The sequence below is a fragment of the Chaetodon trifascialis genome, chromosome 16 (genome assembly GCF_039877785.1).
Source record: "Chaetodon trifascialis isolate fChaTrf1 chromosome 16, fChaTrf1.hap1, whole genome shotgun sequence".
Classification (NCBI taxonomy): domain Eukaryota; kingdom Metazoa; phylum Chordata; class Actinopteri; order Chaetodontiformes; family Chaetodontidae; genus Chaetodon; species Chaetodon trifascialis.
The window spans coordinates 849,152-865,079 of record NC_092071.1 but is presented as its reverse complement, the minus strand read 5'-3'; the positions used below and the strand labels follow the sequence as shown (position 1 = coordinate 865,079).

Here is a 15,928-nt window from a genome sequence, read left to right as displayed (position 1 = left end):
ATTACAGTCAGGTTACATGTGAATAACCTCTCCATCCTATAAAAATAATGTGTCCCAGGAGGCTAAAGGTGTTCCCTGAAAGACGGCGATAAATTCTAAGACCAACTGGCAATGACTGCTGACGTCCTCCGAGCTCACATGACCTCTGAGAGTGAACAGAGCCAAAGCTTTTCATTTACAGGGCTTAACGTTCATTGAGGGTCGCCTGTGGTAATTTAAGGGCTGTGGATGGAGAAGAAGTTTCATTTAAGATGTTTGGCAGTCCCTGATGGTAACATAAACAATGAAAATTGATCAGAGAGAGAATTGGCAATGGCTTCTATTTAAAAGTAAAGAGAGAAAAAACGACTGAATAAAGAAAGAAAGCAACAAGAGCAGAAAGACAAGAGACAAAATCACTTTGGGTCCAGGTCATTTCACAGGTCTGCTGAGGGCTTATCGACATGTAGATGTGGACAAAATGCACCACCGCTGGACCAAGCAGAGACGATGTCCTCTTAGAAACCTTTAAACAAATACAATTACAGAGTTTACGGAGGGTTATGACCTTTCCTCTGCTCTAATATTCCCATAATATCCCTGTAGACTAATATGAGAGATTACACCGTGTCTAATATTGAATTTATGTATGTTTTCATTCACTACCTCCAGCGGTATCACTATAATAACACAGTGCTGCAGTCCATCAGGCTGTCAGAGGCTGAGCAGACCCCCCCTCCTATCTCAGAGCACTAGCGACACCTAGTGGCTGAATGCGCGTCAACTGCTCATCTCTGCCACTGAAACCACAGTTCAGTTTGGGCTTTTATTTGATTTAAAGTTAAAATATAGCTTATGTGGCTGAAAATGCTGCCAAAGACACAACAGCAATAATAAATCTGTGCTGCTCTAGTGGATTTATAAACCAAACTTCATTCAAAAATCTGGCTAATTTTCTAAAATTATTCACCCACATAACTTCATTAAGGGCGTTTTCCATTAAATTACACATTCTGGAAAATTCGGCATCCCAGTGTTTGGCCTCCTCCACCATGCTGAACTACACCCCCCCTTCTCTCCACTCAATCTTTCCTGACGGAGGACTGGGAGCCTGCTGGTCATGCTGGGTTCATACTGGTCAGTTATTTTCTCTGCGACGTTTGGCAAAGTGCAGCTTTGAATCATTCCATGCATTTCGTTTTTCGTATTTGACATTTATTTCCTTTTATTTTCGCATCTATCAGCTGCTCTCACACCACATTTCCGCCCCCTGATCGTAAATCAAGCGTCCGTCTGTCGATCAGCGTCTCTTACCTGCACGACCATGATCAGATCCTCCAATCGGCCAATCAGAAATAACAACAACCCTGCCGTGATGGGAACCTACGCGCTCATTGGATGCCCTTTCTGTGACGTCATACGCAAACCAGCAGTGAGTGGTCGCCGCCTTCGCTCATGAGCATCGCAGCTGTGCGGAGCCGGAAGAGGAGCAACACAGAGCAGGTACGGCTTTATTTCACGTTATGGATTTAAATGTATGTTAAAAAATCGACTCACCTGCTCACTAATGTGACCACGTGATGCAGCTTTTGCCGTTTTTTATGCATCTAATTGTTCACGTTTTCATGGAGTTGCGTCACGTAACGTTAACGGTCGATGGAGAAGTTACGTAAATGTGACATCTCGATCATTTTCCAGCAGTTTTCACGGAATTAACGTTGAAAACGTGCATGACGTGGTTCACGCTGTCATGTATCACACATTCATCCGCTCATCTAAAAGAATCCTTTGTGCAGTACTGTCAATACTCCCTGTGTACTAATACTGCGTGTACTTCAAACTGTATGTTTGATAACAGAGAAATGTTCAGCTGTACTTTCAGTGTTTCACACATTAATTATCTTCAGGATTTTAGATCATGGCTGAAACTTTCTCTCATCCTATGAAATCCGTCCACATAAAGTCTCTGGACGCTGTCCATCAGCGAGGGGAAACTTTTCGGCTTCAGAAACACAAACTTTACCAAACAGTCCTAATGAAGCTCCACTTGCTGGACTTCCTGCGAGCTCTGAGCCTCAGCTGACTCCAGCTGTGTTCAGCATCCTGTCAATCATTCGTTTCCAGGTGTTTCACACCTGTGAAGTGTGAGGTCTGCAGTTTGCTTCACCTCTCTGAGTTTCTCTCTGCGTCTTGTTTCCATCCACAGATTCAAACATGGATCTTGTGCTGAACGTTGCCGATTACTACGTCCTCACGCCGTACGTGTACCCGGCGTCATGGCCTGAGGACGGCGCCCTGCGGCAGATCATCAGCCTGCTGGTGCTGACCAACCTGGGGGCCGCCGTCCTGTACCTGGGCCTGGGGGCCATCAGCTACTACGTCATCTTTGACCACAACCTGAAGAAACACCCGCTCTTCTTAGAGGTACAGTCTCGTGTTCTGATCATCAGGTTAATAAGTGAGTGATAAAGTGAGCGTCAGCACGACTGAAGGCGAAGCAATCAGCTGAACTTTGCATCGACAAGAGGCGGATGCGCACCTGAACACCTGCAGGATGAAGCACGCACTGCTGCAGTCACGTCATGAGTGACGCCTTCCTGAAGCTCAGCGAGCGAGGACTGAATCAAAGCGTCTGCTCTGCCTGAGGCTGGAGAGGCGTTCACTGCATCCTGTCTGACAGACGTTATGTCTGCGTTGCTGGAAGCTTTAGTCTTAGAAAGGTCTCTTCACGTGAACTAGTTTTACGCTCTACGCTGCTGTCACAGCCTCTGCACATCTGGCCAAACACTCAGTGGTTTGAAATCTTGATTTTCTCCTCAGAATCAGGTTCAGAGGGAGATCAGGTACGCCATGACGTCTCTTCCCTGGATCAGCATTCCCACGGTGGCCTTGTTTTTCGCTGAGGTCCGAGGTTACAGCAAACTGTACGATGGCGTTGATGAATCCCCGCTGGGTACGTTGCCCGCCGTCCTGACCGCCGTCCGGTCGTTCTGTCGTTGGGCTGGAAGGTGTCAGAGGTGACGTGGTCTCTGTGCTTTCAGGTTGGCCCGGGCTCTTCCTGAGTATGATCTCCTTCCTGTTTTTCACCGACATGTGCATCTACTGGATTCATCGCTTCCTGCATCATAAGCTGATTTACAAGGTGAGCGCAGGCGAGCTTCTGCCCTGAACTCGTCATGTTCACCATTCTGGCTCTTCACATTTCAACACCAGCACGTCGTTGTTTTGACTCAGTTTAATTACTGAAATGTAGATTTTGGTCTGAAACACTTAAATTTTTGACACATCTGACAACATGATGATCAGTCTGATGTTTGCTCGTGGCCCCTCATCGTGCACATGGTTTTGGTTTTATTAGTGAAGGGAACGTCTCAAAGTCACTTTTAGAGAAAGCAGTCTCTGTCTCGGTCTCCGTCTCCGTCTCTGTCTCCGTCTCAGTCTGACCTCGCTGGTCTTTGTCCCTAACAGCTGTTTCACAAACCACACCACATCTGGAAGATCCCCACGCCCTTCGCCAGCCACGCCTTCCACCCGGTGGACGGCTTCTTGCAGGGCCTCCCGTACCACATCTACCCGTTCCTCTTCCCCCTCCACAAGGTCCTCTACTTGGCCCTGTACGTTTTCGTCAACATCTGGACCATCTCCATCCACGACGGAGACTACCGCGTCCCCGACGCTCTGACGAGCGTCATCAACGGCTCCGCTCACCACACCGACCACCACCTCTTCTTCGACTTCAACTACGGCCAGTACTTCACTCTGTGGGACCGCGTGGGCGGCTCCTACAGGCACCCGTCGGCCCTGATGGGCAAAGGTCCCCACGACCTGATCCGGAAGCTTCAAGCAGGGGGGCAGCTCGGAGAAGACGCGGCAAAGGCAAAAGGGCGAGCCAATGGACACGCTCCGAGGGACGTCAGCTGTAAGGAGGAGTGAAACGACGACTAAGTGCTGAGAGTGAAAAGTAAAGACAGTGGTGCTGCATCAGTGTGATTGATTGCATTAGAGGCAAGAACCAGGCCAGTTCTTACCTTCAGAAGACAACACTGACCCTCCTGCAGAGGTTTGTCAGCGGATACGAGGTTATTCCACCAGGAAACGTCACTCCAGCAAGAAAGCAAAGAGGAACAGGGACGAGTCAGAGGTGGAGCAGACGCAATCAGCTGCTCCGAGCGAGACGACTAATCAGTTCATCTTCAGATCATTTCTTAAGCAGCTTCACTCACTGTAGACTTTAGACACTTCAGGCTCATCTCAGTAGGCCAACCTTTGTGCAATCAGTCTGTTTTTCTGTGGAGAAATGAATCCAGCTACTAACAGATCAGAGACGAAAGACGTCTCGCGTGGTTTACTGTCCAAGTCCACAGCACGTCCACTGCCCCTTAGCTTGTTAAAGCACTGCAACAGGTTGAAAACAAGTGTTCCCCTGTCTTTATGAGTTATTCACACGTTGACAAAATTATTTACTGATAAACATTTAACATGTAATATTAGATTCCATTGTATGGTCATGTTACATGCCCATAATACACTAAACCATCTAAATTATATTTCTCTGAATGAATACCTGAACGATACCTGAAATGCATTTATTAAGATGAATTGATTTCTTTGTCTTGGCAGTCATTCCCATGATGCACTGCTGCAGGACAGTCTTGAGTGCATTATAAATTGATAAAATTACAATTACTTATAATTTATAGGTTCCGCTCCAAAGTGCCAGCACGGTACGACCCATCACCACCTATAATATATCTATGATATATCTATAATACATCTGTTTAACAGTCTTTGACCAGCGGGGGTTTGTGTGCACATGAAGCCTCGAGAAATGAACCTTTCTGTGAACCTTTTGGCTTCAAGGCTTCATCTCGCCATCACTACAAGAAGATCCACTGCAGTGAAGATATTTAGTCCAAAACACGCTAATAATCCACAGAAAGATGTTTTCTCCTGTTAAATTAGGCAAAACGTTCGTTTTCTGCTCGTCTTCTGTCTTTTAACCGAAACAACTTCCGCAAACATAAACTCGTGCCATTTTGCCTCCGTTACCTTTAAATGGCCCTTGACCAATCACGACCTGCTATTTGAAGCCATGTGACAATTGAGCCAATCGCAGCTGAGTTTGTAGATGACTGACACCTCGAATAGCCAATGAGATAGAGTTGTTTACTGTTTGGGTCAAATCAAATCACGGAATTCAGAGCTAACAGAGAAATGAGACGCGGAACGGCTTCAATATAAAGATATATAGACCAAATATAGGCACAGATATTACGAACATACACGGCCAAAATGTACTTTTTATTAATATAAATATTGATATTTCTGCAGATAAATACAATAAATCGCCTTTTTCTGGAGAATGCCTGGACATATCATTAGACAAACTTGAAAATATTGAGTTTCTGTGGTGTTGTTAGCAGTTTCTATAGAACTTGGACTAGTGAAAGGCTTCAAGCTGTGCTTGATGGTGATGTTTAGGCTCATTTTTACTGGACTGGTATTAAAATTATTGAGCCATTAGGGCGCTCAGCTGCAGCGACCTCCCACCTGTGTGACTGGTTGTGTCTGATTTGTTTGTTTCATGCAGTCAAACAATGATTTTTGATCCCATCTCTGATTCTATTTTAATCCATCAGTTTATTTCCTGGTGCAGGCGACACATTTTACAAACTACACTCTCATCAAGCGCTCAAAGTGTAAAATTCAGGCAGCAGATTAAAGAACGTTCAGATACAAAAATGACTTCCTGTCGTTCGCAAATGCTCATGAGTAGATTCAGCGTTTTTGATGTACAAGCAGGAAGAAGAGAAATCACATCCGACGTGACCACGAGACAAACAGTGACGAAGCAGAGGAGCAGCCGTTTGCGGCGATACCAGAGGTGACGTCATCTCATGATGTCAGACCTCTGCTCACAGACTGTCAGTGCTGCAGGTCAGCAGAAGAAGAACGGCATCCAGAGGAAGGATCGCATGGCCGTCCCTGCCGCCATGCCTGCCAGCAATCCCAGCGCCACCTGCTCCATCAGTCCATCAAACGGGTCCCTCTGGACGATCACCTGGTGGGTTCCTGAGGGACGAGACAGACGCATGTTGGAGGTCGTCCACGCAAGGCTGAAAAACTTGATTATCAGTCTAATCACAACAAAAAAAATCTGTTGTATTAAGATGAAAAACGTGAAAATGTGAAAAACAAGAAAAGTTTCTCGTCCTAAGAAGAAACTGAGCAGATTTTTTTGTCAGTGAGCAACTAAAGGAAAAAATACCACGATGTGAAATATGAGCCAGAAATATACTTCAAACTGACTGTAAGTGCACCAAACATGGCAGCTGTAAAACGTTTCGAAGTGTTTGGATATTTCGTCTGTGCAGTTAACTGCTCGCTATGAACCACACGAAGGTCTGAACTCTGCAGAGAAACAGAAACATGCTGAGTCTGCGTGGACACACCTGGTCCCGCTCCAGGTGTGATGTAGACGGTGTGGTGGCTGCTGATGGGGACGGCCTGGTAGGAGTCATCGTACGGGTCATATGTGAACACCTGCAGGCAGAAAACACCTTCAGCACTGAGGTGGAAACTCAGCGGAGAAGCAGCAGGTCGTGTTTGCGCTCTGACGCAGAGCGACGGTCACTCACCGGGTTCCTCCTGGTCTCCAGCAGAGTCAGCTTCCAGGCTCTGAGACAGACGTGGACAGCGGTGAGGACTGATGGATGGCTGTGAGGTGGCGGTGAGAGTGAGGTGAAGGTACTTACATGGATTCATCCTCGCTGTTGGCGCACAGGCTGAGCGATGAGCCGTCCCTCAGCTGGACCACGATGCGGTTCTCTCTGGGGTTGCTCTCCGGTGGAGTCAAAGCTGCAGCAGACGAGTTAAAGACATCCTTCAGCTGAGAGTCAGCGCTGTGAGCAGCCTTCAGTCATTGGACAGAGACACGTGGACGCTCTGCTCACGTCACAGAGATAAATGTTCTCACATATTTAACTCTGTGGAGTTCAGAACCATGAACCTGCCTCCTCAGCCTGTCTCCTCTAACCTCTCTCTACTCCTGTCCCCTGCGTCCACCTGTTCACAATGTCCACGTCTGTCTCTCAGGTGTATTTCAGCTCTATAAGCGTCCACACACTGCAGGCAGATGAGGACCTGATGTCAAAGTGCAGCTTTTAAGAGCCACTGCAGATTCACAGAAACACCTCCAAAAGTTAGCTTTTGTTTCCTGAAGCCAGTTCTCTGAGTGCATTGCATTGTGGGAGATTAGTCTCTATCTGCAGCTCAGTGAGAAATCACTTTTTTAATATGCATACTGGCTGATCGGGTCTCTAGCGCCCCCTGCTGGAGAGCTGCCTGCACTGCTCGGCCTGTCAGGCCTCTGTCAGTGTCGGCAGTCTGCAAACTGAAGCTTCACTCGGGTCGTCTGCCGTCAGTCCTGCTCTGATGTTTCAGATTCAGAAATGTCGACGGAGCAGTTCAGCGTTATCGAATGCTTTCTGGTGGGGTTTCATTTCACAACATTGATGGTTATTTGTTTGTTTAACGTTGTTGTTGATTCATTTTCAGTTGATCGATTAATCCACTAATGGTTTCAGCTCTCTAAATGTTCTGTTAGTCTTTTTCTTTTGATCATTTTCACCTGAATATTTCTGGTATGTTTGGAAACTTTGGGGCTTTGATTAGAATTAAAGCTGCATTCAATTTTTACCTTTTTGCCTCTTGGGAGCTTTAAAAAAACTTTTTTTGGTGAACATTTTGGTGAAAAAGGATCAATTTACTTGTTTCTGTCCACCTCATGAATTCAGTCCACTCCAGTACTGTCTCTCTTTCTGCTCTGAGTTTGGTGTCCACGTCTCCTGAGGAAACGTCCTGCTCTTCACTCACTGACTGTCTCTGCTGTTTGAGCGGCGCTTGTGTTTTTAATGATCGACCCGTGAAGCAGGATTTACCTCCACACTCCAGGCCAGACTTCACGTCCACACACGCCATCTTGAGGCTGATGCGGTGCTCCAGCTCTCGCCTGCTGTCCGTCTTGTAGAAGCAAAGACTCCCATCGATCCAAAGGTCACACCAGTTCAACTTCCAGCGCTTCAGGACAGAAGCTGGAGCAGAGACACGTCACAGCGTCCCGTTAGTGTTCGTCCTTCAAACTGGACATTCATGAAGCTCAGTGAGCTGAGTGTGTGTGTGTGTGTGTGTGTGTGTGTGTGTGTGTGTGTGTGTGTGTGTGTGTGTGTGTGTGTGTGTGTGTGTGTGTGTGTGTGTGTGTTTTTAGTCTGTTTTCCAGCAGTTACATCCTCCCTCTCTGTCCCGGCTAAGCCACTTAAAGACATGGACGGGACAATTAATGGGATTATAAGTTAGAGAGAGAGGAGTTTCATAACAGGCACAGATTTCTCTTCGTTTGAGGTTCAGCTTTAAACGCAGTGAACCTGCAGTAAAAGGTTTGTTTGGTGTTAAATGAAGATTAAAGATGATTTCTTTATTGTTAGAATAAACTTTCTCGTCATCTGTTTGTCGTCTTCCATGCACTGATGTGTTTTCTGTGGCCGCTCAAACTGCTGCTAACGATGACTTTCTTCCTCAGTGAGTCCTGCAGGTTTTTATTGACCGATTCATCAGAGGAGTCATTTCTGCTGAACGTGTTGCCAGCCTTCATTCACATAAATCACACAAGGAGTCAAAGTTCAGCCATGACTGCACTCACTCTGTCTCCACAGCCAGCCGGACCTCAGGAGCGCCATGTGTCTCGCCGTGGTCCCAGTTCTTACGACGATAATAATCCAGCTGAAATGTAAACTTTGGGTTCACCCTCCTCTTCCTCGGTCACATCCACAGACGCTGAGGTCCTGCAGATTAATGTGGCTCTGCTCAGGACTAAGACTGACTCACAGGATCATTGTGGATTACCAGAGTGCTGGGCCACACCCTCTCCTCTCCTCTCCTCTCCTCTCCTCTGCTCTCCTCTTCCTCACTCTGTCTTCACTGATTTGTCCTCCTGACTCTCGCACTGTGTCTCACGCCTCGGCCATGTTGTTCGTTCAGGTTACATGTCGGGAAATAAAGTCACGTGATGGCGGCCTTGTTTGCTCACACAGAGCGTGTCTTCATGAGTTAATCCAGCACTGAAATAACGTGAGGATTAGCCTCTTGTAACAGTTCCCAGGTCAGTTATGAGTCTTCCCTGGATGTACAGTGACATCATTTCCTGTTATGGCTCCAGAAAACGCTGTCTGCTGTATGTCAGCAGTCACCTGACGATGTTCTGACAGCAGTGTTTGAAATCAGAATCAGTCTTTCTGACGCTCACGATCATCATCGTCTGCAGTGACGGTGATCAGACGCACCTGTGAGGCCTCAGGTGATCAGACGCACCTGTGAGGCCTCAGGTGATCAGACGCACCTGTGAGGCCTCAGGTGATCAGACTCACCTGTGAGGCCTCAGGTGATCAGACTCACCTGTGAGGCCTCTCAGGTGATCAGACTCACCTGTGAGGCCTCAGGTGATCAGACTCACCTGTGAGGCCTCTCAGGTGATCAGACTCACCTGTGAGGCCTCTCAGGTGATCACTCAGAAACCTGTCAGACAGCTCGTCTGCTCACCAGCTGACTTAATTTAAACCAGTCTAATTTTGTATGAAATCTGAATGAAGGTGGTTTTAATCACACGAGGAAAAATGACCAAAAATAACATTTATCTTTCAAATAAAAAAGCTTATTTCACAGGAAACATGATTCTACTGGAAAACATACAAACTTCAGTCTGAAACCCTGAAAATGAGACACAGTGACACAGAATTCAAGGTGTGGTGACACAAACAGAACAAACAGCAGTCGAACACGGTTTTCTTCTACTTGCTGGTAACGTTGGTCCGTATCAGACCACACAACAGTCCAGCGTCTCAGACGTTCAGCTGTCTTCACGTCCATGTCACAGCTAAGCCGAGGACTGGGTCTGCAGCTGGGACGTGTTGCTGATGAGATCTCTGGGAAGAGCCTCTCGGGCCTCTTGCATCTTCCTCCTGGCTCTCTGAAAGGCCTCTGACAGGAAACAAAGACGAATGAACGATGAAGAAGGAAACGGTAAAACACACAGTAAAAGTGCTCATAGATAACAAACTTCATTTTCTTCTGAATGTTCATCTTGTCGTTCAGTCAAAGAGGAAGAAAACCAACGCGCTTCTGTTCTTTTGATCACAGATTTGTTGCTGCAAAGCACAAATCTGGAGCCAAGTTGTTTCCTGAGGAGCTGATCTGCATCTTTAAACCTCCATTCTGTGAGCGTGTCTTTACCCAGGATGGTGCAGACTGCTCCCTGCTGGCTGAATCCTCCCAGCTGGTCGAACACTTTCTGCCTCCTCTTCTTCAGCAGGGCGGCATCGATGAAGGCTCTGAAACATACACAACACAGAGGTTTCTGATGACTTCAACACACACTCTGAGGAACTGAAGGCCTGTGAGTCACCTGCTGTCAGGCTCCACGCTCAAAATCCATTAAATTTTTGATAATCAATTCATCGTCTTCGACATGAGGAAGACTACGGACGGAGCCTGAATGTCACTCCTGAGCTTTTTCCTCAAAGTTCACGGTGGTGCTGAGACCGCTGTGAAACTGATGCTCACAACCAATCACAGGCATGTTTGGATCCAGCAGCACTCACCTGGCCTGCTGCACGCAGTGCAAATGAAAGGTGACGCTTCCTGTGGTTTCAGTGCAAAAGCCGAAGCGGCTCAGCCTCTCCCCCTGCAGACACAAACAGTAGTCCTCTGATCAGAGCACGTCCACAAATACTCACATTCAGCGTGTCAAAGGTTTCAGGAGGGAAACATAAAAGAGACTTTGTGGAAAACAGACAAACAGACTAACCCTAACCCTTCCTGACAGGAAAACTCCACAGGTACCTTCAAATACTGCTGAGAGATGTTTTAACAAAGACGTTATACTGCACAAAAGTACTTTACAGTACTGCAGTGCAGCTGAGGGAACGCAGTAGTCGTCCTACTGTGGGTTTCTGTTCAGCAGTGAAGTAAAGAAATGATGCCATCTGAGAGAAAACCTGATTTGTTCAGCATGAGGAGTGAAGCTGTGTCCAGTACTGTCCTGACACTGCACGCAGTATTAATACTGTACATCTGTACACTGAATATAATGAACTGGAGTGGATGAAAAAAGGCAAACGATCAGATTGAAGCGCAGAAGTACCTTCACAGTGGGAGCAGTCCAGTAAATTTAACGGCATCTTTTCTACATTTTTTATTCTCAGCAGGAAAACAGTGGAACTATTGAAAGTGTGTAAACAGAAACTCCAGGTGAATCTGTGCATCTCTGAGGGAAACAAAGAGCTCAGTGAGTTTAACTGATTTGATTTGATGTTCGCTCTTCATCCCCACAGAGGTCTGAGCTCACCTTGAAGGTCCCCGGGACTCTGACGTAGCTGAGGTCTTCGAGCTCCGCAGACCCCCCGATGAAGAAGCGCCGCAGTGCGGAGACCGTCCCCGTCTGAAGGGGTCTCCAGGTGTGGCATGTGACGGTGTGTTTACCTGATAAACATGAGAAAAAAAGACTCATCGTCTCGTTGAGCTTCTGTATGTCACACAGGTGTTTTCACACGTTCCTTCACACTTTCTGAACGTGTTAATGCAGCTGAAATGAACTGCAAATATCCTCAATCAGAAAAAAGTAACCAGCAGATTAACGAGTGATGAAGATAACTGTGTGCTGCAGCCCTGACTGTAACCAGCAGCTCTGCGGCGTGCACGGCGCGCACGGCGCGCACGGCGTACCGGGCGTGGCAGGAAAAAGCAGGTAGCCGTAGCCTTCGGTTCGATAGCGCTGCCACGAGTCCAGAGAGAGAACCTTGAAGTAGAGCACAGGCCACTGAGGAACCAACTCTGAAAGAGGCAGAAAACTCACGAGTCAGCGTTTGATTCAGATAAACCGAAGCACTGAGATTAACTTCAAACACGACATCCACACCAACCCTCGCTCTCCTTCTCGCACATGTAGAAAGCCTCAAAGCTGAAGGGGAAACTGAAGAAAGCCACATTTTCCTGTTGGCAGAGAGAAAGGTGAGCTCGAACAGACGTCAGCAGAAGAGCTCTGGAGACCTGTGCAGCACACACACCTGGCCTAAAGTCCTGGTCCTGCAGGTGTGAGTGACACCTGAGAGCGACTGGAACGGCAAACTGGACCAACCTTCAAACAAAGCAGAGCGAACACGGTGACGAGCTGAACTTCATGTGGTTTGAAAAACATCACACACGTGTGACTTACTGTTGGGCAGCTCCATGAAGAAGTGGATGTATAAGTTATCATATTCAAAACCTCTGGCTGCGACTGAGTGAAGAGGAGAAGAAGAAGGAGAGATTCAAACACTGATGACTGACAGTTAGAGCAGCGAGGACCACGGCTGAGCTCACCTATCTCTCCATTCATCAGGTAACGCAGAACACCCACAGGAGGCTGAGGAGGAGACGCAGTCAGCGTGTTTGTCAAATGCAACAGAACACAAAGAGGTTTTAACACATTTTGTCTTCAGTCCAGTCATGTTTGATCCATAATAACATGTGGTTGTGTGGAGTGATTCATAAAGTACGTCTCCTCCTCTAAAACGGATCCTGGTCCCTGTTTTCAGATTAAGTTCAGCTCTGGAGATGATTCATTGAATGCTTTACCATCTCAAAGTCCTGTCCAACGAGGCTGTTGAGGTACTCCTTGTGTCGTACGTACAGCTGGAGACAGAAGAGAACACGCAGCACATGAACGTTAAAGGTTCTACGTTCTGCTCGGGGCTGTGGGACCCGTGATGGACATGAACTCACGTCTTTGTACATGTTCTGCTCCCTCTCCTGCTCCTCCGGCTTCATGGCTTTGGACACGTTCTCCACAGAGAGACGCCAAACTTCTCTCTTGTCCCCATTCGTCACAATCCTGCAGAGGAACACACAGACTGGTTTTATTTCCATTTCTTCATCCCTTCTTTAACCTTACAATGATCCGTCCAGTATCTGTAGAGACGTTCAGTCTCGACCAAAGCGGTGAACTTAAAAAAGGTCAGTGCTGGAGCTGCACACACGCGTCGTGGACTCGCCTGTAGGGCTCTTTGCCTTTGTTGAAGTCAGGCTTTATGATGACTGTTCCACAGCCATCTGTCTTTATGGTCACCAGCAAACATTCGTTCTCCTTCCGGCCCAGCCTGAGAGAGCAGATGCAGAGAGGATTCAGTGTGAATGAAACCTGCTAACAGCACAAGGCTCCTTCACTGAGTCGACTTCTGCCAGACGTTCCTCCTAAATGTCACAGTGGAACAGCTGACTCTGTATGTATGACTGCACTGTGACCATCTGCTGAGGTCGACCACACCTGGAGCTGGTCTCCCTCGCACTGCTGTCAGACCTCAGCCAGGTGTAGATAACAGCTGCACAGTCTGACCACGTTCTTACGGGGAAAAATGCCTTGAAAGGTCGACTAACTCTGCAGCTTCCTGCCATAACAAGCTGCTGTCAACAAGCTACAGACTTCCTCTGCAAAGGGAAAGAAGCAGCTCGTTCAGCTGAACACCTGAGAGACACAGCGTTTGCTGACACGTCCAACAGCTCCACCGACACACGTTACACTCTGACGTTTGATCGCAGTCTGGGCAGAATCAAGAGTTCGAGAACGTCGCAGGTGGAAACTGATGGGTGAGTCTGTTGTTTCACTGCTGAGTCAAAACGCCCATGTGGAACATTAAAGACTGAACTGGAAGGAATGGAGCTCATGGTCTTACCTTCCAGGGGGACTCAGGTCTCCCATGATGTGCATGGTCTGCATGGTGCTATTCACCACATGACTGCTCTTCACAAACTCCTCTGTGGGCTCCCAGTTGATGATCTTCGTCTTCGGGATGCTACAATCCCTGCGAAACATACCAGACGATGCTCTCACACGGCAGCTTGAACCATTAGACACTGTGAGGATCAGCGAGCATCATTTGGATCAAAGTTTCTGAACAGAAACTTATCAATCCTTCCACCTACATGGTGCGTCTGTCCTGCCGCCGGTGTCTCACGCTCGCCATCCTTTCGGCCAGGAATGTGGGGCTGGATTTGGCTGTGGTCAATAACTCAGTGGAGTGCTGCTTTCAGGATCAAAGACAACAAGACGTTTACTGAAACAGTGACAGAATCTGAGGTTTCGCGTTCATTTCATTCAAGATATCGATTTGTAGTGCTTCAGAAACAATGATCCATTGACACCAAACACTGTGTGAAATAAACAAAGACATGAATGTATGAAACTCTCATTCCAGCTTGACTTTTACCTGTTTTGTAGTGTGAACGACTGAATGAGGGTGTCGACCTACCAGTTGGTGGAATGGGAGACAGTCTGTGTAGCGGTCGTGATCAGTATACGTGAAGATTCTGTGATTTCGCCGGCCCTTGTTCCTGTTCAGGGCCTTGACTTCTGTGTGGTACTGACGGTCCAGAGGGGTCTGACATGCCGCCTCGTTCTGGAACAGCTCCATCTCATACTGGGACCACAAACAACGAGGATGTGGGCTTCATAAGAGCACGCACTTTTTTTTCAAGGATGTGGAAAATAAGAACTCACAAAATAATTTTTAACTGTTGACCTTTAAACTTTTTTTTATCTGCAGCACTTTGAGCTAAAGCAAGTTTACCATTATAATGTGCTTTGGGATGAAGGTACGAAAAACTACCTGACTGAAGAGTTTCTCCTGCCAGCCGACCACTATCTCCTCCTCATTATCACCTGTGAGAGAGGAACAGAAATGTCAAGCTATTAAAACATGTTTTGAAGGAAACAAACACCCTCGATGCCTGCTGCACTCCTGTGCCAGTCCTGGTTTAATGGTCTGGATGACTTTATGTAGACAACATCACCACTTCAGGTCCCACAGCAGCCCAAACAACTGCTCACACAGTCCCAAACTAAAGGTCAGGGACAAAGAGGCAAACCGATTTAAAGTGGTGCAACAGAAGGGAGGAAATAAGTGAAAGGTGTGAGACTATCCAGCACTGGACTCTTCCTCGGACCTCCTCTGTACCTGTCTGGCCTTGTGAGGTGAGGGTTTCCAGTTCAATGGCTCCTCTGTCTTGCAGGGACAGAACTTGCTGCTGGAGGTGCTGGGACAGGGCTGCTGTGGAGGTCACCCTCTCTATGCGCACCCTGAAGCGGGGAAACAGATGGATACCGTGTTGAAATGACGTCCTGAGACTGAGAAAGATCACCATAAGGTGTGCAGAAGCAGGTTCTTACTCTGAGCTAACAGTCCACTGTGAATCCACCCACCGCTCTGTAATGTTAGCATTTTGTGGCTAAGCTAACGTTAATCAGCTACGTTAGCCAGCTATGCTACCATCAGCTACTTACTTTATTCTCAGGTTTTTGACAACATCCCGGGACCGAAACACGGCTTCTCCGGTGTCTGTGTTCCAACAGTCTGCCATTAACCTTAACGTTAGCACGTAAACATCAGTGGAAAGCTCTGGGCTGAATGTTAGCTAGCACATTTGTTAGCTAGCGTTAGATCACATCGAGTTTTTTTACACCCGGTTTGCACTTTATTAGCTAACCGCTTGTCGCGCGTGCAAATACACCACTGTCAGCAAAGAAACATCTGATGTTGGTGATAGCAGATACCAAACGAAGCTAACGAGCTATCAACACGAAGCACGGCAAATATATAGTTGTCGTTGCCATAGAGATTCGGTAGTTTTTCTTCTTCTTGTTTAGATAATTTGGCGGTTAGCAAACTAGCCTACACGAGCATTACCGCCACCTGCTGAGCTGGAGGAGGAACCAGTAAATCGGTAGGAAAGGAGAGAGAGGAAAAACTACGTTATTTCTTCTAAGCCTGTTTCTTTAAGCTAACTAAGAGACTAACAAGGCTTCCCAGAAAGACTTCGCGATATAATGTTTTTCCTTACTGCAGTGCTGATACTACCTAATGTT

General features: G+C 47.2%; 3 protein-coding genes across 4 annotated transcripts; 1 reads left to right on the top strand and 2 right to left on the bottom strand.

The window, feature by feature from the left end:
* The first annotated feature begins 1,423 nt into the window (after positions 1-1,423).
* sc5d (sterol-C5-desaturase) lies at positions 1,424-5,711 on the top strand. Its single transcript, XM_070983858.1, has 5 exons — positions 1,424-1,482; positions 2,186-2,403; positions 2,800-2,932; positions 3,021-3,121; positions 3,448-5,711. Exons 2-5 carry the CDS (start codon positions 2,194-2,196, stop codon positions 3,910-3,912), a joined length of 909 nt encoding a protein of 302 aa, XP_070839959.1. The 5' UTR covers positions 1,424-1,482; positions 2,186-2,193; the 3' UTR covers positions 3,913-5,711.
* Positions 5,600-8,841, bottom strand: plekhb1 (pleckstrin homology domain containing B1). The gene is made up of 6 exons (XM_070983859.1): positions 8,678-8,841; positions 7,920-8,072; positions 6,735-6,837; positions 6,618-6,657; positions 6,432-6,522; positions 5,600-6,051 (listed from the first exon to the last, which is right to left on the bottom strand). The coding sequence occupies exons 1-6, from the start codon at positions 8,712-8,714 to the stop codon at positions 5,918-5,920; spliced, it is 558 nt and encodes a 185-aa protein (XP_070839960.1). The 5' UTR covers positions 8,715-8,841; the 3' UTR covers positions 5,600-5,917.
* A 763-nt stretch (positions 8,842-9,604) lies between these two features.
* mks1 (MKS transition zone complex subunit 1) lies at positions 9,605-15,719 on the bottom strand. Of its 2 annotated transcripts, none has more exons than XM_070983850.1 (18): positions 15,347-15,719; positions 15,021-15,142; positions 14,673-14,725; positions 14,316-14,483; positions 13,990-14,087; positions 13,740-13,868; positions 13,062-13,166; positions 12,793-12,901; positions 12,646-12,702; positions 12,391-12,433; positions 12,245-12,307; positions 12,096-12,166; positions 11,952-12,021; positions 11,755-11,862; positions 11,378-11,511; positions 10,632-10,714; positions 10,264-10,361; positions 9,605-10,011 (listed from the first exon to the last, which is right to left on the bottom strand). In XM_070983850.1, exons 1-18 carry the CDS (start codon positions 15,421-15,423, stop codon positions 9,908-9,910), a joined length of 1,692 nt encoding a protein of 563 aa, XP_070839951.1. In that variant the 5' UTR covers positions 15,424-15,719; the 3' UTR covers positions 9,605-9,907. The 2 variants fall into 2 exon arrangements, with proteins under 2 accessions (XP_070839951.1, XP_070839950.1); XM_070983849.1 differs by having other exon boundaries at positions 13,990-14,090; positions 15,347-15,698.
* Between the last annotated feature and the right edge of the window lie 209 nt (positions 15,720-15,928).